Source organism: Sceloporus occidentalis, unplaced genomic scaffold (genome assembly GCF_023333645.1).
Source record: "Sceloporus occidentalis isolate IW3139 unplaced genomic scaffold, rSceOcc1.0.p SCAF_2, whole genome shotgun sequence".
Taxonomy (NCBI): Eukaryota; Metazoa; Chordata; class Lepidosauria; order Squamata; family Phrynosomatidae; genus Sceloporus; species Sceloporus occidentalis.
The window spans coordinates 115,849,570-115,872,338 of record NW_028316982.1 but is presented as its reverse complement, the minus strand read 5'-3'; the positions used below and the strand labels follow the sequence as shown (position 1 = coordinate 115,872,338).

Genomic DNA, 22,769 nt, shown 5'->3' with positions numbered 1-22,769 from the left:
CTGCATTTTTTTGCAATGCAGGAGTGGACAAAATGCCATCCTGGGGCTGCCTGTAGATGCCAAAGCTGTTTTTGTGGCCCTTAAAACACTCTAGACTCCCAGACCACCTTTTTATGACCAAAAAAAGGTGAACTGCACCTCCCAAAAGTCTCCAAGTGGGCCTTTTCACCTTTCTATATACTTGCACTATACTGTTCAACATCAGAATATGCCCATTTTCCAAGTTCCATCCACTTCTGGTTTAATTTATCCAATCACCTTTTTGTGGCCATTTTGGAGGATACTGGGGCAGAAGATCGGCCAGTTACCTCCTTCTGATGTATTATGTGTTGACGCTACAATCGATTTCCAATTTCTTATCATCTGGCCATTATGTGATGTCCATTCTCATTTTCTAGTGATTGGAATTTAGCAGATGGTTGACCCAGAAAAGATCCTAATTTTTCTTGTAGCTGATAGCTTCTATTGAGCTCACTGCTCTAATTTAAAAATGTGAATAACAACTAGGGAAGAATTGTTGGGTGCCTTCAAGTCTTTTCTGACTTATGGTGACCCATCATAGGGTTTTCTTAGCAGGATTTGTTCGGAGGCGGTTTGCCCTTGCCTTCCTCTGAGGCTGGATGTTACTTGCCCAAGGTCACCCAGGAAGTATCCATGGCTGAGTAGGGATTTGAACCCTAGTCTCCAGTCATTGTCAAATTCTCAAACATGCTGTCCAGAATAAAAACAGCCAAGGCACAACACTCACAGATTTACAGGGCATTCTCCTTAGATTTCTGATTCCTTTAACATTCATCATATGATTGTATGCTGATTACCTTGAAGTTAATCTGCCCATTGGGTAAGTGGTTGGTATGTATTTTGTGCAAGAAGTAGATATCTTTAATGAAAAGGTTGAAAACAGGGATGACTATTTTCTCCCGGCTGCTGTGTGCTGTCTGGGATCTCTGTGCTGCTCCTTGAAGGGCGGTTCGATAATTACAAAAGTTACTGGATGGGTCCATGTGATGCTGTTATGTTTTTTTAAAAGAGAGAAAACAGTTTCTTATTAGGACTCTCATAAGTACAAATACTGATATTTCTTGTATCAACTTACTGCATTTTGGGAAGGGCAGAGCGCCTTTCTCATGGGATCCATTTCTTTCCAAATAAAAAAACTTTGGTGACCTGTGAGTTATTTCCACTAAAAAGCATTTTCTTGGTGTGAAGGGCACATATGTGAAAGGTTATGCACTCTTGAAAGTTAACATGTCTGACTAACTCATCTTTAGAGATGATGATTTATTGGTTGAAAATGACTTGTGTGTGTGTGTAATCATTTTACATTTTACTTTAAGCTGATATAATGGTCCAAGTAGGGGCAGACTGGCAGGATTTCCCAGTTCTCAACTTCTATCCACCCCTTAGTCTTGCTTACTGAAATATTTTTTTTAAAAGCTAGCCAAATCACAACCTATTAGTAAAACTGGATCTAGTCCCATATTAGTCTTCATGCACAAGCAAGGTCTGTTTGGGACAGAATGAAGGGTGTCTGTAGATTTGAGGCTGTGGTCAGAAACCTATGTATAATCTCATATATGAACTTCTAACAGTGCAGTACTTTGCAGTTCCAAATGTAAATCAGTCACTTAAGACTTGCTGGAATGAAATGTAACTTAAGATACAGCTGGTAAAGATGTAAAGATTTAACTCTTATGAGGTGTGAGCTTTCAGGTTCTTGGGCTTCTTTTCCACCTTCTGTCAAATTATATTCATCCTTCCATCTAAGGTGAATGAATGTTAAGCATAGTAATGATTACAACAGTATAAATATTAAACCACAGGTATACTAAATTCAAGCAGCTATATCAATTTTGATGGTAGAAAGAACGTGTGTATGTGTGTATCCCTTTTGTGAGTGTTCCTGAGGAACTGCCAGCATTCACTTTTATTAAGCTGTTTGCTGCCTTTAATGATAGCTTCTCCTGCTACTTCAGTGCTATGTTTTCAGGATGGAGTGATTCTAGTCTGTTAGGAAATACATAATGATTCTAAACTACAAAGTGGCTCCTGCAAATATGACGGCATCACTGAAGGCAAGTAAAGTTTATTGAAAGCAAGAGTAATGCTTCCTGATTACCATACTCACTCCATATGAGTGAATATGTCTAACCTCTTTTGGGTCCAATCCGTAAAAAAAATGTTGTTTTTTTTAAACTTAAAAGTGCATAAATAGCTTTAGATGTTACCAAATCCATTTAATAAAATTGCTGCCTGTTTTTGTCTTTGCTCTAGAACAAAGCTTTGCTTTCACTGTGAAGAGTTAACAGGTGATTTTTAAAAAGACCTTTAAAAGCATGAAAAGTGAGATTTCCTGGGCATTTTTCTTATGCAGGTCTTTCTGCTATGAAATGTTGACATACTCTCTCTCCACCAGATGGCAGACTTCAGTTAGATACGAACAATAATAACTCCCACATAAATCAGATGTGAGGGAGAAAAATGTTTATTTAAAACAGTTCTGCAAGCATAGAGATTGTGATGACCCCCATCTTTTTATCGATATTCCAGGTCCTTTCCCTAAGTTTAATCTCTTATTTTTAATAAAGATCTTCCACTTTCAGACATATGGGCAACCTGCAACCCTCTTGCTTATCTCTAGCTCCCATCAGCATCACCAATGGTCAGGAGTGGTGGGAGATCTTGTCTGGAATGACTAAGGGTGTCCATCCCTGATTTATGACAGCCTAAGAACAAAATGTGCAGGCGCTATCGTGTCCAATTGCTCAGTAAGATGAACATACTGTATGTTTCAGTCTCAAGGTTCTAGCCAATGCATGCATAATTGCTGGAATGACTTGCAATCATTTTACTGGATTAAATTTATTGAATAAAAAGCTTTGTGTTTAGGTTTTTGCTGTTTTGCTCTCACAATATCTCATGCTCCACGTATGCAATGGCTGAGATCTTTCAATGTCTTGTGGCTCACAAAACTCTGCCAAGTGTTTCTCTTCTTCTGGTCCCATCCCACATGAGCACAGTCTATCATTCTGGGGAAGATATGGGACAGCCAGATAGTAGCCAGCTCTTTTTCTGTGGCTGGATGCACAAAGACATCAGCATACTTTTGGAAATCCAGGAGGTCTTCTGGAGGTCCCAGAAGATGGTGTTTTCTTTGGGCTTCCAGCTGCAGAAATGCTGCTGGCACTGCCTGGCTGTTCCCACAATCCTCCAGTCATCAAATGGCTTTGTGGGGGGGGGGGACTACTTTAGGTTATCTGCATACAGATGTCTGTTAGGTAGAGGAAGTACTGGGATGACTCTTTTCTCAATGACTGAAAGGACAGTCGGCTCTTCTTATACACTGATTTCTTATACACGGATTCAAGCATCCATGGTTTGAAAATGTTCAAAAAAGTATAGATTTCAAATATCAAACCTTGATTTTCCATTTTTTATAAGGGATACCATTTGCTATGTGATTATATTTAATGGGACATGAGCATCCATGGCTTTTGTTATCCACAGGGCATCTTGGAACCAAACCCCAACGTATAACAAGGGGTCCACTGTACACAAGGTCTCCATATGTCACCAAGAGGATTGTGGCCAATACCCAGATACTAGTAAAAACACATTCTCAAGATGTCACAGACCTAAATACTGTAAAACCTTTTTAGCCTCAAAAGAAAAGAAATACACTACACTGTAGCTGTGAATTGCCAGAAGGCTTTGGCAAGGTTCAAAGCACTTACCTCTAATACATCAAATTTGGCTGTTTTGACTTTAGACCACGTTTTCTTTAGCCGGGCCACAGGACTCAAGTTCATACCAGCTAAAATGAGAGAGTAAACACACAATGAAAATGTCAAGCAAATATTTTAAAATGGTCCTGTGTGGAGATCATGCTGCTGGCACTGCATGAAGCATCACCCAATGTTTTTACAGGCATACATGACAACAGGAGGTGAATGCAAATGTAACAATGGGAACTACTAAGAATATTTAAGCGATTAAGAGCAGGCCATGGATTCTGAGTTCTGTTCCAACCATTCTGTTAATATCCTGAATGAATTCCTCTAGGAGTTGGTGGTTTATCTAAAGCAGCTTTCTCCTGTTCTGATAATCTGTTTGTCACCCAGAGCAGCACTATTCAAAATGGTAGTCCTTGGACTGGTGCAGGTCCCTGAACCAATCCCAGGCATGTTTCCAGGAAAGAAAGGAACAATTATAACCAATGGGCATAAATATTCTGCTGGTACCAGGCACACTGGAGAAAAAAAAAACCTGTTGATTTCCTACATCAGATAGCCTGAGAATACTGATCGCTGGAATACTGGATACTGATCCAGAATACTTCATTTGTAATGGGAACTTGCATCCATCCAAACACCATGTACTGGCTCTGTCTCACATACTGCCCTCCGGCATCTTGCAAAAAAGTACTCACAGATTATGGCCATCATTGAATTAAAGTTTCCAATGTTGAAGCATTCTCTGGCCACATCAATAAAAAATTCCACTATTCTTGTTCGCTGTTTTTTCTTCACCACCTGAAATTGAATAAAGATGCTTTAAGTGGGAGAAAGGGGGAAAACATTTACACAGTGGGAATGTTCCAACACAATATAAAAGCATTCACTTGAAAACTATCAATGACTCAATCCCAATATGAGCTTCCTTTAAAAAAAGGAAAAAAATAAGCCTTTGGGGTATTGAGCTGAGATCCCCTTTTTATTAAAAAGAGTCACTATCTTTGGAGATCACGCAAATCCTGTGTATTGTGGGTTGGTAGAATTCTGTGGCCTTATATAACAAGAACTGGTGTATTAGGAAAAGCTTATCAACCAAACAAGAATTTAAATAATTTCCTTGTGGCGGCAGGAGGAGTAGAGAAAAGAATGTATGAAGAATGGCTCAAGTGACCAGAATACCAAACACCAGTAAAAATATTCTGCTCTTACAAGACAGAAAATACCAAATATCCTATCTAATACTTCTAAGATGAATAGACTGTAGAATGGAGGCAATATTTAGTTATGGCACTGAGGAACTGTAATCCAACTTGTAAATTATTATATTGTACTTGACAAGGGACATATACCAACACTAAGATAAAGCATTAAACTGGCCTCAGATGTGTTAAGTAAATGAGAATAATCAGCTTAACAACTGACTCATTTCCCCTTAATTAGTGATTGCTGAATTTTAGTTGGCTTTATCTGCTTATTACACTTTTATCTTAGAGCTTCCCCAAGGAACTCAAGGTAGTGCAGTCTAGTCTTCCAATAACCCTGAGAGTTATATGATGGCAGTGGATTCTTAATGTGCACTCCCAGCTTGCTGTATAAGAGATCTTACTCAAACCAGAAGTGGAGTGTTGCCTGATTAAGTGATTTGAACCCAGAGAATTCCCCAGTTAAGGGGACTGGTCTCCTTGGTCTAAGGCTAATTCTCTAGGCATGATACAACACAATGGTTTTTCCAACATCCAGTGAGCATGCAACTCACAACTGCAGCTATGTGCTAAGTCCCTTTAATGTTGAGTCAGAGGGGCAGGATAGGCATTCCCTTAAACTTCTCCCATGGAAAAGAGGGTTTGAAATGCTTAACTTTCTTTGAATCCATCTCCTGCCTTATTTGTTCACAGTTTGTTGCCTTCATAGTAGGGACTGCTTTTTGTGCTTAGAGGAATGGTTTATTTACATGATGGGTTGATGAGTTGCAGGTTCGCCTATGCTGTTTGCAATTAGCTTCTGAGAATGACTTGTTATACATGTCAGTTACTATTCACTGCCCTTGTTGACAGTGGATCAATGCTGCCCATGCACATTATTTTCTCAAGTTTTGTTTCTAAGGGCTAATCTTCATTTTCTGAAGAATCCTCTGTAGGGAGCAGCTACGATATGCTAGATTTTATGTATAGGGATCTTGCTTTGATGGTAGAACATCCAAGAGTATAATTGTCTACCTGATGTCTAAGAGATATTATCGAGGAGGGAGTCTACCCCATGATTCTGCTACACAGATATTGTTTTTTAATGTACTCAGTTTAATACTGCAGACTGGCCTCTGTCTCTGCCACCCTAGAATCATCTGTAAGATGACTTCTTGGCATATAGTCCATCTTTGCATTTATATTCTAACACAGGCTAGAAATCATAGGTATGAATCGTGTCAACCTTCTTATGTACAGAAAAGACACTTTGGTTGAGGGAAGTGTAAATATTCTTTGCATTAGGTTTTCACAAGCTTTGGGGAGTTACTTGAATTACAAAATGAAAGAGTTGGTCATGGCTAAACACCCTCTTCCACACATTTAAAATCCACTTCCACATACACACAGTTTTCCTTTTCTATTTGTTATATGGAGTTTGGAAAAAGGCACAAACTGTTCAGATATATTGTAAAATTAATTTTTTGAAGCTGCAGCACTTTCTGTAAGCGGCTTTAGCAAACCCCGCATCTGTGTATCCATGGAAACTAGCATTTTCACACCTACACATGGTGAATTCTTGTAAGAGCAGAACAGTTACACAGTTACTAGGTATGGTGTACTTATATGGCCAGAGAATTCCCTGCTTTCTCACTGAAGCATGGGTCTTACATTATCAGGCAACATGACTCCTGAAATCAGGAGGGGTGCAAGTCACACGAGACACTGTCATGCCACATATGCCAAACCCCAATAAAGATATGACAGCAGTGGAGCATCACTCCTTCATATACTATTGGAGTGGCATGTTATGAAGCAAGGTCAGGGAGAAATATCACTTAGGGGAAAAAATGCTGGGTTTTTACTACACAGTATGAGTCAAATCAGTGACATGGGATAATTACTGAAATACTGGGTGATTCAAAAGAATGGTGCAAAAGTAAAGCTGCTCTTGTTGTTTTTGCACAATTATCTTTGAATCACCCCATAGAAGCTGACTTTAAGTGCCAAGAAGACACTGCAAAAGGCTGCATTTGGCATGAGGAGCTATGCCCACTGTAGACCCTGAGCCAGGCCAGGAAGCTGTTATTTTTGTGGGAGAGGCTCAGAGTTTCAGCTGAGGCAGTCTGATGTTGGCTGTATCAAAATATATGACACAGAAGACAGAATACCCAGGCAATGTGAGGACATCTCTCCCACACTGATATACAGTACTTGCCTTACAAATCTCTGTAGCAACCAACATGCTGAGACAATTAAACCAGTTGTCATAGGCCTCCAAATTGTAGGTCTTGGTAACATCACCTCGGCACTGAAAAAGAAAAGGTCATGTAATATACTCCTGTTCTGCATTTGTAAAAAAGAAAGAAAGGAAATTGCCCACAGTCGTTTCCAACTGCACCCACACAAAACTAAATTCAGCTTGCATTTTCACACATAGACACTAGCCTCGGTCTGTAATTGGAAATTCTCCAGTAGGCTAATTCAAATATGAGAAGGGGTAACAAAATATGAGAAGGGGTAACAAAAATTCCATTGTTTATTATTATGATGACTCTGTTAACCCAGCTGATCTCCTACTGAGTAGAACATTAATCCTGAATTCTGTGTTTTTTAAAAAACCATTTCAGACACCATCATCATCATCAATTTATTTATATAGCACCATTACTGTACATGGTGCTTTAAAAGACATAGAATGACGGGGAAAAAACAGTTCCTTTTCTTGAGGCTTTAAAGATGCAACAAACAAGGAAAGGGGATGGCAATGGGGGAGAGGATTTAGTTCAGCATAAACTGCCTCTTCTCCCCCTCTAAAGCCAGGGCTGTGGCAGTTGGAATGGAGGAGGGATCTTCATCTGCCTCTGGACCTCTTCTTCTCTCCCTCCAAGTAATCAAATCTCTAGTAATCAAAGCCACCTGTGTACCATTTTAAAAGATCTGTTCTATGCACTCACAGGAATGATCTGAGCCCTCAGATGTAGGGTCATATATTTCTGATGTTTTCATTTCTGGGGTTATTTATGGAAGTAGAAAAGGTTTGCTCATTTCCTTCAAATGCCTTCAGAAAAGACAAAGGGAAAAATACAATATACAGAGTCTGCTCCTCATATAGAAGCAAAATCTGATTAAAGACGTAGACTCATATTCTGTATCGTCTTATCAATATGTGTGTACATTCCCTCCTGCCTTCCTTGTACATAAATAACAACTGAGAAACTCAGAACTGTACTTAAACCTGAAGGAAGTTAAAAAACAACAAAACAAAACCAAAAACCTAACATTATCTAATATGTATTTCCTGGGATTTTAAGGAATGAGGCTAAATGAGTAGGTTCTTTTGTGAAATATTATATATATAATCTTTTGTAGCTGTTGTGTCTAGACAGATCCCAGTCTTTGTACAATATCCCAGAAGATTTCCTTGACCTCTGAATTGCATAACTGCGAAGTTGCAGAGAAGAACTGCTATGTCTGATGCCCTTTAGATGTTCTACAGCTATGTGGGAGCTATTCACAGATAAGCAGATCCCACCCCACCCACAGCTGGGGAAAATATCTAGAGAACACCAAAGAGACAAAGCAGTGTGTGGGGGAGGATTGAGTGGTTATTGTTACATCCAGGAAAATTAATTTTAAAAAAAAATCATTTCTAGTGTCTTGGTTCATAAACCATGGCAAGAAAGAAAAGGCCACCTTTGGCTGTCATGCTTTGGCCTGGAGTGTGGGTGAAAGTGTACTGGAAGCCTAGGTTAGCTTTAAAAAAAGGCTGTATACTTAGGAGAGGCTACTTTCTAGAAATGGTTCCCCATCCTGCACCCTATTATCAATATGAAGTTCTGTGTAGCCAGTTCAGGAACTTAAAAGTTTTTCCTAAAGTGGCTAAACTCTGTGGACTACATTTTTTTTTAATTTCTTTACATTCCATTTTCAGGAATATATTACAGTATTTAATGAGTGCCATTCAATATTTAGGCATTTGCTCATTCAAACTCCTACTATGAGGAATTGGAAGACCAATTAATATGCACTGGAGGTCTCATAACCAGCCCAAGACATTCACACTTGAGAGCTCATAGACAAAATAGTGGCTTGGGTACTGAAGTGTGAACCAGTGAATCCTTATGGCAAACCTCACTGCAGCCACTAGATGATTCCCCACAAACCTCTCTCAACTTCAGTTCCCAGCTTCTGGACTATAGGAATTATAACACTGAACAAGGGCTACTGCAAGGATAATTAAACTAAATTGTGAGATGTGCTTTGATCACTTCAAGCACTATATACAGTTGTCCCTCAACATTCACAAGGAGTTCCCTTTGTGAAAGTGGAAAAAATACAAATATAGGCCTGTTATTTTTTTTTAAACCCTGGGAGAACACTTCTGTAATAATAAATAAATAAATAAAAGCTTTATTTCTAACCCGCCTTTCCAAAGATCAAGGCGGGTTACAGTGGTGGATTTTGCAATCCAACAACATACAGATTACAATAAAAACATTATCAAAAAAATTACATTATATAAAACGACAACAACAATAACAATTCCAGGCTAGCAACGATTATAACAACGATGAGGGGGAGAGGGATCACAACAGGGCTATTGGGGGTATGCCTGTTTGAAAAGATACGTTTTCAGCCCTTTTTAAAATTGGGCTAGGGAGGGGGTCGAGCGGAGCATCTGTAAGACCTTCATCATGACTCTGTGGTTAACATCCAAGAGAAGCTGACCCCAGAATCACACTGGAGGACCTACAGGTGCCAATAGAGCTTTTTTTCCCCCCCAGTCTCAAAGGCAAATACAATAGTCCATGAATAATAAAATCCATGAATGCTTAACCCACAAGTGTGGGGAATGTCTGTATTATTACTAAGTATTAATAATACTGTACTAAGTATTATTATCATTTTTCAATTGATTAAAGGTTTTGAATGGCCTAAGTGATATCCAGGAGTAAAGGAAAGAACTTGATTACTTTATGACAGTAATGAGGGCTGGCCTCAACCAGATAGGGAGATCCATCTAATCCAGTTCCAATTCAGGCCATTCAGGTGCCTCTGGAAACTTGCAGAAAGAGTATAAAGGCAACAGTACTCCTCTATTATTCTTCCTAAGCACCTAGTATTGTGAAGTATTTTGCCTTGGAACATGGAAGTTTCAGCTATTATAGTTAATAGTCCATGTTTGTGTCAAACATGGAATCGTGGCCAGTTAAACTATTATAACAATGACATTATATCCGCCCTAAAACCAGCCTAATGGAATAGTTCAAATGGGATGTAACTAAAGCACATATGCTTATATATAGGCACGCATGTTTAAATCTAGTGTAGACGTGCCCTGAATTTTAAACACCATTTGCTCTTTATATGCCTTACATATATAACTACCTGTAGCTCTGTTTCCTGCTGCCATTCCTTTCCTACTTTGCACATACCTTGTGATTATCCAGGGAGTCCACATGGCTGACTATCTGCATGAGGTCCTCAGGATAAATGTTGCTCACCCTCTCCTGCATGGAGCAAGAAAAAAGCCTGTCAACATTATAAGTCCACAGACCAGGAACAGAGGAGCTATATATGGACGGGTATCCCTGTGGGGAGACACCCTAACTGAAATGAGTATAAAAGAATACGTTGGGCAGGCTTCAGTTCTCTTTAACAGAAGGTGTGTAGAAGATGCAGACTCCCTCCCTCCCTCCCTCCCTCCCTCCCTCCCTCACACACATTTCTCATCACCTCTTTTTCTACCTTTTTAATGCCTCAGTATTGCTTGTAGAAAGACAGAAACAAGCCAAATTCAATCCGCCGGATTTTCTAATTGCTACCCAGAAATTTCTGTAAAAACCTGGGCCCAGAAAGAGCACATGGAGCAGTGACATCTCCTACTTTGCTGTTCCTACCCTATTGCCCGCCCGTCTTCCTTCCAGAAGCATTATGGAGCAAAGATCGGTGGGTAAGAGAACCACTGATGTAGAGGGGTTGATAAGGCCGCTGCTGCTTATTCACTTAACAGCCAGAGCCTTGCTGCATGGAAGGTAGCACAAATATGTGGTTGAGCCTTTAGGAACTATGGGCTCAGGAAAATAGTTTTGCTTTCATCAGACGCTCCTCTGCTCTGGGTGTATGTACCTTGCCCTAAGATAATTATCTTAAAACAGGTTCTGTTAGCATAATGACAGTACTAGGGAATAGAACTGTGTCTTGTATTTTTTTAATGTATGCATTAATAGATTGACTTGCAACAAAGATGGGCAACTATAGAGAGGCCAGGAACCAATAACCCCCCCCCCCCCCTGCTTTCTGGCAGGCTGCACTGTCATATTTTGGTATGTCAACTTGGCTGATTTTTGGCCATTTTGAGGGAGGCAGATTGGGGATTTCCCAACCCCATCCCTTGAGAATAAGGCAGAAATGAGGCTGAAGGAGAAATAAACTAACCAAGTGCTTACAATCTTGATCCTTTCAGGTGCAATGAGTTCATTGCCCTACCACTTTTTCCTGGTGACATCTTTGAATTTCTTTCCTCAGAGCTATCTGTAATTCAGAAAGTCTAGCTGCAGTAGTTTGTCCTGCATCTGACAAATCTTCTAATTGGTGGGAAATAAAGGAACAGAGGCTCACTCACCAGTTCAATGTGGGTTAACTGCTGTGCAAGGACTTGTGGGTCACAACAAACACTCAGTATGTCCTTCTGTGATGACTGAGGCTTAGTTTTAAGGATGGTGCCTTTGTCAGTCACTGGTTGGCGGAATTTTTCCCGGATCTCCTGGTACTGATTGCGTGCAGCAAGGGTCATCAGCAGATTCTGTGTCATCTGGCTAATGATCTTCTTGACAGTTCCATTTTCCTAATCCAAAAAGTAGAATGGTTTTCATTGAAACAAAAACTCTGGATTGTCTGATGATGATGATGAATTTCTGGTTAGAATACTATACTGCGGGACTACTTCAGTTCACTATCAAATAAGGCCATGCACTGATTAAGCTCTCAGGGATTTTAACTGATCATCAATCTTTTGAGAATGAATTCATCATTCAAATTTGCTTAGAATTTGCTTGGCGAGTTAAGACACCAATGCAATTCAACAGGTATGTTGACTCGAGATAAAAGTAAAGGACTAAATATGGAAAAGCGACTCTGCAATAGCACCCAAAATATGGAATGGGCTGCCCACCTAGAGGGTTTCCATGGCCAAGTGGAGAATCAACCCTGGTCTCCAGGGTTATAGTTGCCTTGGAAAACAAAAAAGATTAGGGGCAAGTGAGTGGATCAAGCCTCTCCAATTCATCATGTTGGAAGTGTTCAGGAGCTAAAACAGGACTAAATGGACTATTTTCCATCTGATATGTAACATGTAACCTGGCTTAAGTCCTGCTGTAGAGAATATATTTTCTCTCCACTTTGAGAATACGCTCCATTTTTGTGACTGGGGATAGACAAACATAACACTGTCACAAGTGGATGACGATGATTATACTCCTTGCTGAGTATGCTAAGTTGGTTTGTTGCTCAATTGTGACCTCAAATGCATAGTCATGAACTTTGCTAAAACTATCCATCCTGCTTGCATTGGGATGATCTTATCTTGATATTCCTTACTCCACTGAGACACTTAAACTGCCATCCCAATACACCTGGCCTCTCCTCCCTGAGAAACCTGGCCTAGCAAGTATCACTGTATACTTAGGCAACAAATATGCTAGCTTACATCATCCCAAAATCTTCTGTCCAAAAGCACAGTTAATGTCAGCATATATATTTGACTTTGGTTACTTTAATACTAACATTAAAAATACTAATATTAAAATATCAAGATTAAACATCAAGACCAACATTAAAAAATAAATAAAAAAATCAAATAGTCAGTTTTTAATGCTGTTATTGCTTGGTATTTTATGAAGGTATACAGTGGTACAAAAGAGTGATAGAACCATTAGTTAACCCTTTCTGGCTCCTCATACTTGACAAGGTATGCCTGTTCCATATTCATCTGTAACATTGACTGAGGGCCAAAACAGATAGACAGGAAAGAGAGACTTGAATGTCTTTTCTGAAGCTGCATTGAAACCCCGCCAACAGCACCGCTTGCTCCCAAGGCAGCTGGAGTGTGCATGTCATAATCACATGGCGCAGCTTCAAGCTTTTTTATTTTTACTGTTCCCCCAATCATCCCTGCACACCTTCACAGGAGTGAACCACCAGCAACTGCCATGAAGCGCTTCACTGGGATAGGACATTGGAGCAGAGGTGTGCCCCCTTTACCCCATGCTCCCTCTTTATGTATGCTGTATTCATCTTCATGAGACGTGTCATGATTCCTCTTTTGGGCACTGCCATCCTCACTGCTTGGGTACGGCAGCTCCATCCCTTTTAAATGCACAGCTGCAATGGGGCATTTATATACACAATTAGAGTTAGGGTTTGGAAAGAGTGCCCCTTTAGAACCACCCTGGCATTAGTGCATTTATACATATGTGTGAAGGTGCACACTTTCAGGGGAAAAGTGGGAAAATCCAGTTCCTTTTTAGTCTGGCTTTTCTCCCTGTAGCGTGGCTTGGGTGCACTTTCCAGCCAGCTTCAGGGCATGTGTCATCTAAATGACCTGCCTTGAAGCCAGGCAGAAACTTTATTTTGATCATCTGTTTCACCCCTGAGAAGTTTCTTTTCACTAGATTAACAAACAACCAGATCTAAACATGCAGTAGAAACTGGTTGTATGGAGAGCATCATTTTGGAATGTAGGCAACAGATAGCTCTTTTGGGGAAAAAAGATTCTGCCTGTGAACAAAGCTCATCAAAAAAGAGGGAGAAAAGGAAGGAAAAAGGGACACCAAAGTGGAAGGTTCTAGATCAATGGTTCCCAACCGTGACCCTACAGATATTTTGGACGTCAGTCCCCACAATTCCTGACTGTTGGACAAACTGGCTAGGGCTTCTGGAACTTGAAAGTCCAAAACACCTGGAGGACCAAGGGAAACACTGTTCCAGACCCGTTCTCTGCTATGCCAGCTTGCCACTCGTTCATTTTTTCACAGAAAGGAATAATGAAAAGCTGTGATTCCCTTCCTGTAGTGTAAAGCAAAATATTCCATAGTACTCCTCCCCCTCTATGTGAAGTACCAGTCAATGGCCCGTTACACACGGGCCTTAAAGTACAGACTGGGTCCTTACTAGGGTTAGGAAGGGGTGTCCCTTCCAGACACCCCTAACCCTAATACTGACCGAGTCCGTACAAAATGGCGGCACCCTATGTAGATGGCGCCGCCATTATGGCGTCACAAGCGCGCCGCCTGTATACGGGGCGGCGCGGACGTGACATCGTCACGCCGCGCCAGGGCGCATAGTGCGCCCTTTCCCCAGCCGCAGAAGGAGCTCCGAAACGAAGCTCCTTTTGCCATTTGCGTCGCTGGCCGCAGCCTTTAGATGGCTGCGCCAGCAACGCAGAGGAGAAAGGGGCCAAGCGGCCCCTTTCTCCTCCACCCCGTCGCCGCCGGGTGTCCTTGGGGCAAGAAGCCCCAAGGACACCCCTTTCCAGGCTGTGGGCAAGCAGCCTTTTGCCGCTTCCCTGCGGCCTGAAAAGCGGCGGATCGGGGCCTCGGAGGCTGCCGTTTTGGCAGCTGAGGCCCCGATACACCGGGGAAAGGGGCGGGTGCAGGCCGCCCCAAACAGGTGGTCTGTAACCCGCCAATGTCACCTACTCATACAACAAGACCTCAAGGGTATTTCATTATACGTAGGGAGAGACGGGATATAAATAATAATAATAATAATAATTATTATTATTATTATCATTATTATTATTATTATCATCATTTCCACAAATTGTAAGACAAACACTTCAGCTTCACGCTGGCCCCAAGAGAAGTTACATACATTTTTGGCACATATATCGATAGGAGCAGATGTGAAGTTTAACATAGGCATTGTAAATAGCTAGCTTGATATTGTTTTCACTTCTTGAATAACTGGACACTGTTTCCATTTAAAAGTGCGAAGATCGCGCAAAATTTCTGACTGAAAAGTGCAACGGCCTGGAGTATCTTGTACATTGTTCTCACTATGTAAGTAAGCGGAAAAGACCTATATTTTGTTTGTTATTCTTCTTCATAGGTACTCTGCCTCTCACACATAACCTACCCTCTTCATCACATAGCTTTATTCTCCTCCTGCTTTGTCAACCCTTTCTACAGTTTGAGAAGCAAGAATCCATACTAAGACAAATTTCTTTGAAGTAACAAAAGTTGTAAAAACAATTATCAGACATAACCTCACCAATGACTATGTGACAAGGAGGGGATAGTGTTTCCTCCAAACTGGAAAACCCATCTCCTTAATTAATGCACAACATAAAAGAACAACACACTGTTTTCCTTTTGTGTAAGATCTGTAAGAGCATGTACATGTATACCCCTCTGGAAATGAACAGTACAATCTTAATCATATCCTCTTGCCTACAGGTGTGTGACATCTTAATGGCATGCAGGTAAACAACATTGCTGACATACTGAGGCTTGTCAGGCTGTCCTGGTTAACACCTTTAACATGACTGCTTATCCTGCAATGTTGTCATTATTGTCAATCTTAGGTCAACAAGTGTTTAACAAGTGTACATGCAATCTGTGGTTAATCTCAAAATATATCCGGAACAGCCTTTTTAAAAAACACAAAGTCTTTTGCTGTCTCCTACTTTTGCTGCATGCCTAACCATATTTGGCTTAGGAAGTAAACACTGAACTGAGCAGGATTTTTGAGTAAACAAGTATAGGATCATGGTATAGCTCTTCAGGGAACTAGTTAGAGCCTGTCGATTTCTGTAAATGTTTCCAGCATGTAGTTTTATTTCCCCAGTGTGAAGCAAAGTTCTTCACACCAGATTTATAGTCAAGTGTAGGCTTTTGACTTTGGTACCATTAGAAACAAGGATGTAGCTACAATTGGGACTGAATGAAAGCATTTCCACTTTCAAAACAGGAATTCTGTCTCCTCCCATGAATTTTTTCAGTCCCCATTTCTAGCAGTGCAATAACTTGAAACTTCAACTGAACAATGAAGTACAGGTTAGGCATCCAAAGAAAAGAGACTGGAAATCTACCAAGGGAATCTAAACACAGCAAACGTTCTAGGGTTGTAGGAGTGAACAACACTAGAAATTTGGGGAAAGAAGGAAAATTTCATTGGGGGCAGAATTCTTTGGAGTTCACTGGATGGCTAATACCCTCATTCCCTTGTGTTGCCTTCACAGCTACATCTCTGCCTAGAATGGTTGTACTTTTATGCACAATTAAACAAACATGCTTGAGAAACATGTTCTATGTGATTGTGCTGGATGTGTGTGTGTGTGTGTGTGAAAACAAAATGGTACACTTATTTTTAGGATAAACTATAGCCAGATGTTGTGTGTTGTGTTTCACTGTTGCTGGTGGACCTGCTTCCAGTAAATACTTTCAACCTGTGAAGATAAATTACAGACTTGCCACAGTGGGGATTTTTTTTTTACCTGCACAAGCTTCCTTACCTCATCACACTGTGTGATCCTGTGAGCAATTTCCTTTAGTTCTTTCATAGACTTCTCATCCTGGAAGTCATAGGGGAATGTTTCAGTCCATTCCTTTAGGAGTTGTATGATCTTGGCAGCAAAGGACTTGAGTTTTGCCTAAGAAATATCATAGAATGGTTAATCAATGAGCCAAAAATCTGTACCGACCAGGATTTTTAGATAATCAGGTGGTGCCCCCATAGCCAAATCTTTACATCACTGGAGTTTATCACACGGGAGGAATTTCTCTTAAATTCAAATGCAAACAAAGTGGGGCCAGAACACATTCACGTGAATTCGCTAGTTCAGCGAATTTACGTGAATTCAAATTGTGTTCGAACTGACTTCCCATTGCCTGGAAACAGCTTGCCATTGCCCAAAATTGTGTGTGGTAGTCTATCACGCAATAATGTTAAACCTATGATTGCATTTGGACTGATTTCCCATTGCCTGAAATTGCATGTGGTAGTCTATCACGCAATAATGTTAAGCCCCATGATTGCGTTCGGATTGCCATTGGATTATACTTCCAATTTCCCTTGTCTGATAAACTCTAGTATCAGGAGCACATGAAAACAAAGGAAAAAACAAGTGCACTTAACTAGAGTTCTTGCTGGGCATATAAAACATATGTCTGTCCTTCCTTTCCTTCCAAACATGTTAGAACATTACAGGAAAGACAGAATGAAAACAGGTGTGTATAATACTCAGCATCCTCACAGTTATGTGACTTTGTATAACTGGGGTGTAGTTGGGGGAACATAATAGTTTGAAGGCAATTCATAACAGCATTAAAAGAACAGTTTGCAAGAGATTCTGCCACATGCACATCTCCGGAGCTTGAGATCTAGGCCCTCATACCCATTGGAATGACACTAAACAGAAATAGGGGTGGCTGAGAAATCCTTTGGACTGGATTTGAATTTTGGTTTAAGCTTAGCCAATTCACATCCCTGGGACCTGAAAGCAATACATACATTTACAAACTTGTAAAGTGATTTGTGCAAGACATATACATTTAAAAATGTGTCAGTTATAAAAAGGTGCATAAACATGATTTGCTCAGTGGGACAATGCATACAAAAATGGATGCATTTAAAAAAAAAGTTACATAAAAATACATAATTCTCATTGTGTGTGTGTGTGTGTGCCTTCAGGTTACTCATGAATTTCATATTCTGAAACAGCGCCTGGTCTCCCATCTTAGTCTTAACCAGTCCTCATCCTGCTTCACTTCCAAGACCAGACACAATATGGTGTCTTCAGGGTATTTAGGCAGTTAATTTGGATGGTGGTGAGTTGTTTCACAATCTGATAAGATTCAAGACAGACTGATGCACTGAGGGATTCCCAAAACCAGTGCAAATATTTTAGGACAAGTGATGTGACTGCTACAATAAATGCTGTCAATAATCTGGCCCCTTAATTTGAACCTGTTGTCAGTTTCAGCACTTTTTGTATCTGTATTCCAGTACAATCTGTACACAAAAAATACATATATCTTTCAATGCATTAATAAAGTATCATGTGGCAAGGTAATTCCTCCAGTTTTATTGTATATGGATTTGAAGCCAATTTCAGTGGTCAAAGAGGGAACTACCAACTACTTCCAATGGGGCATTGTTGGAGACAGATGGAAATTACACTTCATTACTGAGTCACTCTAGTTTCAACTATGTTTTGGAAGGTGGAGACTTCCTAAATCCTTTGTCACTGGACTATCTTATTCATTAAAACTAATGACTTCTTTGTTATTATTGTCCTACGTTTGTTTTGCCCTGCTTGTGTACACAGCATAACAGAATTACAATTTAATTAAAGTCTAGTTCCTAGTGAGGGGGAATGGTTTAATTTTGCTCTGCCTATTGCTCTTAATAAAGCAGGGATTTCCATTCCAATCCTGTCACTAAAAAGTTCTCAAAAGTTTTCTTTACAAAGTTTACAAGGGGTGCGGAAAGGCTATTCTGCGATTTCCACCCGTACTTGGGAATTTACAGAGTTTGGGGGAATGCCAAGCAAATAAGTTTCCCTTTAGGAGAAAGAGGAAGATGCCTTGTGAAAATTTCCACCACAAGAGCTTGCTCTGCACACAGAAAGTAATCTTTAGGTCGCAGCATATCAGTTTACTTTTAATAACCCTGCAGCAGTTTATTGATTCTTAACAACTCACTAAAGTGCAATCTGGAGGAGCCTCAGCAATTTGCTTGTGATATGAATTTATAATCACATAACTCAAGATGGAAATACTAGAAAAGGGTCACAAAAGGGCTGCTCAGCAAAGCTAGTTTCTCACACAGCAAATGCAAAGTCAAAGACAGGAATTCAGAAGTGGCAGTTCTAGTTGCCGTTGGTGTTTCCATCAGTCCTAAGACTAATGGGATGTCTGAAGGCATCAGGGGCCTTGTCAGTTCTTGGGTGTGGTGGTAGTAGAGAATTATTCACCAACAATCCTAGATATTCAAATGCAATTATGTAATTTACAGAAACGTATAAATATTACGTAGTACGTATAATTACTCTTATTAGGACATACAGAAACATTTTTTTTAGGAAACACACAGATACATCTGTAGGGTCCAAAACACACTAGAGAAATAATCCAGTTTGCGATGACTTTAACTGCCCGGCTCAATGCTAGGGAATTCCGGGAACTTCAGTTTTGTGAGACATTTAGCCTCCTCTGTCAGAGAGCTCTGGTGACGCATTAAACTACAATTCCCAAGATTCCCTAGCACTGAACCAAGGCAGTTAAAGCAGACACATACTGAATTATTTCTGCAGAGTGTTTTGGACCAAAGTAAGGGGGAACTTAAGCAAAGTACAATTTTTTGGGCCTCACCATTACTGTTAGTTGCTGAATAGCACAAAATGGGTTCTTGACAAACATGCATAGGATTGTACTGTAAATATGTGCAAAGCTAAGATGTTGGCAGCTGACCAACAGCATCTTCAGAGAGAAGCAGTCTGAAAGATATGTTGTTATACAACTGAATATGTTCTTTATGGCTATCAAACATAGGCCTTTCTGCAGAGAGGAGTTAGTTATCTTTATCAGTGTAAAAACTACATATCTGAGCCCTGAATCCCACCTTAAAACCCAGAAAGCTTCACTGAGGGATGGAATTCTATGGCCCTTGTGAGCAGAGTGCTGAAGGATGATAGGTCTAGAGCTCTCCCATCAGCGACCAGTGATGTGCTGACCAGAAACAGGAGCTCTGTAGGATCCTGTAGCCACTAGTTGGTGCATTGCAGCTCACTGGTGGGAGGGGGCTGGATTTGTTATCCTTCAATGCTTGGCTAACCAGTGTTGTAGAGCGCCATTCCTTGGTCTGTCTTTCTCGATTTTAAGGTGGATTTCAGGGGCACTTACAATCATGTCAGTGATAGTATAACTGTAAATGTGAATGGAAAACCATTATGATATAATAAGCCTAGCTTCTGTCATTGTAACTGACTCACAGAATGCCAGCCATTGTCTTTTACCAGTCTTGCTTACAGAGTATCATTACAGTCTTATCACCATTATCACACTCTTCTCACTTACATCTTGACTGTTTAGAACCTACTGAAGCCAAGTGGGGAGTGGAACAGGGATGAGGGCCAGAAATCCTTAGAAAACCACTGAGCATCTTTACCTAGAAGACCAAACTACAAGAGGAGGAAAAAATAGGAGTGGGAGGGGAGCTCAGGTTTTTGATGCATTTAGCGCCAACTTTTGCCAGCTGGGAAACAGAGTGAACTTCAATATATGAACATCTCTCCAGGAAGGTGAGTGCAAATCCTGTATGGGCTACACAGCCCTTTTCTCTCAGGCTTCCTGAGGGCAAGAGCACAGGGGAATGGAATCTTACAAGTAACTAAAGCCCTGGGAGCCTAAAGCTTGGCAGGGTACATCACCTCACACTTTAATCCCACATACTGAGGAGAAGAAAGGACACCCTTTCATCAAAGGAGTTTCTCCACCTGTGCCAATGTGAAGCTTTTTCTGAGAGCAGCCAGCATTAAGGATGGGGATCTGATGATTGCCCTGTCTCTTGGTCACAGAAGGTATTTTAAAAACAGCCTTATATGCAAACTGGTCAATAATCCAAAACAGCTGCAGAGGCAGGCCTGCATGGTGAGAGAGCAGGAGTCTTTCCTCAGTAACCACAGGGTGGGTGAGCACCCTCTGTAGATGGCACCAAGACAATGGACATTATCACATGGGAGGGACAACATCCTTCTGTCGTCCTTCAATTGGGCTAATTGTGCAATCGGGGATCACACTCCAGCATGCTTCTGCCATCCTTGTCCCATGGCTGAAGTGTCATGAAGAAGCTCTGCACGCTTCTCCTGTGTGTAAAGTGTCATGGAATACCAAATGACAGCTCCATGACACGTTACACATGGTAGAAGTGCACAGGAATGGCTCCATGACACTTTACACACAGGAGAAGGATGTCAGAAGCACATAGGGGTATGATAATCTTTGGCCCCCAATCGTGCGATTAGCCCAGTTTAAGGATGGCAGAAGGATGCTGTCCCTCCCATGTGATAATCTCCAATGGCCTCCCTTGCTTATTCTTAGTGACAGCTGTGAAAATACATGGGGGGAGAGATTAGAAATCATTGCCATTTTTGCCAGCTCTTCCTGGGGGCTAGCATGCAACAACACCTCATGACTCATCCAGGCAAACAAGTAGATTACTGTAGATTTGGGTACACCTGAAAAGCAGGGCTATAAAAAGTCTCTTATGTGATGCTATTTTCCGCCAAAGTGGGGATCCCAAGTGAATGAGATAACTGTTCCATTTTGAGGTCCTTTCTTGCATAGCTTCCAAATATGGAACTACCAATATTCTATCCCTCTGCTCTCACTCCTAGCCCCAATTTGGGACTTTCTTCCAATTTTAAAACAGCCCAAACTGTGAATGTTAAAAAAGAAGAGAGTTGTTTACTTTTGATATTTTTGAAACGCACCAAGCCCTAGAACCTTCAGAAAAGTGAAAAGTGAAACATAACTCCTTTGTTTTACTGCAAGTGCAAGCGCCCAGCATGCTGGTTCTATGACTTCAGCAATTGCTTTGATACTGTCTCAAGAATCTCTTCTGCTTGTTTCCTAAATAGGACAATGTTGGGTTCTTTTTCTAATTTTTGCCCTTGTAAAGTTAACTCACTTCTTTTTGGCAGGGTTTAACAACCTACTGACATATTTATTAAAGCTTGGTATTCTAAAACTCTGAGACCCTCTCCTTGCCAAACACACCAGCAAAAGCCTCCCAAGTGGATCTGAACAGTTTACTAAAGTTTGTTTTTAATCTGTCAGTTTGTGTCTTGGAACATTTTCTGTGAGATTTTGCTAGTTCCTGGTGACGTCATGAGTACAGGAATGATAAGTATTAAAGCACATAACCACAGAACTTGGTTTCTTGCCAGTGTTTCTCCTCACATACTATCTAGCCAGCTTTTGTTTTATAATATGCTTTATAATATGCAGATGCTTTATCATTGCATATTAAAAGTGGGTGGATGCATGTGTGCAGATGCCTTACATATACTGCGCACAGTACTGTTTTGATCAACTGTGCTATGACTTTTCAAAACTTATGTCTGTAGTTCATTGTAGAATTAAAAACAAGAACTTTTGTTCTTCAAAAGTTCAGCAAAGCATTTCTGTATCTTTCAACACTCCAGTGATGGTGAACCTTTTAGAGTCCGAGTGCCCAAACTGCAACCCAAAACCCACTTATTTATTGCAAAGTGCCATGTCCCTTTGGCTTTCTAGTAACAAACTCTGGCAAACTTTGTGCTGGAGTGACGGCACATGTGCCCACAGAGAGGGTTCTGAGTGCCACCTCTGGCACGCGTGCCATAGGTTCGCCATCAGAAGATCAGAAACTTAGTATCTATTAGATAAGACTGGACAATAAGTAACTGTCCTTGGACATGAAAGTAAAACATATATAGCAGAGTGTTGTAAAAACCCATGTATTTTAGTAGCCTTTGAATAAAGGAAAAGACACTTTTTAAACTATTATAATTATGATGGCAACTAATTACTTTCTGGGGATTCCTGGACCTGGATCTGTAACTAATTACTTTTAAAAGTAAAAGTAACTTTACAAATCTGAAATTTACCTTAGACAATTTCTAGATGCACTCAATACATATATTGCTGTATGCCTTCGAGTCATTTCTGAATTATGATGGCTCTAAGATGAATCTATCACTGCGTTTTCTTGGCAAATTTTGTTCAGAAAGGTTTTCCCCTTGCCTTCCTCTGAGACTGAGTGAGTGTGACTTGTCCAAGGTCACCCAGCAGGTTTTCATGTCTGA

At 40.6% G+C, this 22,769-nt stretch overlaps 1 protein-coding gene across 4 annotated transcripts in view; it reads right to left on the bottom strand.

Annotated features, from left to right (window-relative positions):
- LOC149318909 (ras-GEF domain-containing family member 1A-like) overlaps window positions 1–22,769 on the bottom strand; it is a 301,950-nt gene that overhangs the window by 6,778 nt on the left and 272,403 nt on the right. For all 4 annotated transcript variants that reach the window (XM_089510664.1, XM_089510666.1, XM_089510665.1 and 1 more), the window contains 7 exons: window positions 16,434–16,571; window positions 11,544–11,765; window positions 10,354–10,428; window positions 7,134–7,226; window positions 4,430–4,532; window positions 3,735–3,814; window positions 819–1,010 (listed from right to left, as the gene is read on the bottom strand). In XM_089510664.1, the coding sequence (XP_089366790.1) occupies window positions 819–1,010; window positions 3,735–3,814; window positions 4,430–4,532; window positions 7,134–7,226; window positions 10,354–10,428; window positions 11,544–11,765; window positions 16,434–16,571 (903 nt within the window). The remainder of the gene's footprint in view (window positions 1–818; window positions 1,011–3,734; window positions 3,815–4,429; window positions 4,533–7,133; window positions 7,227–10,353; window positions 10,429–11,543; window positions 11,766–16,433; window positions 16,572–22,769) is intronic.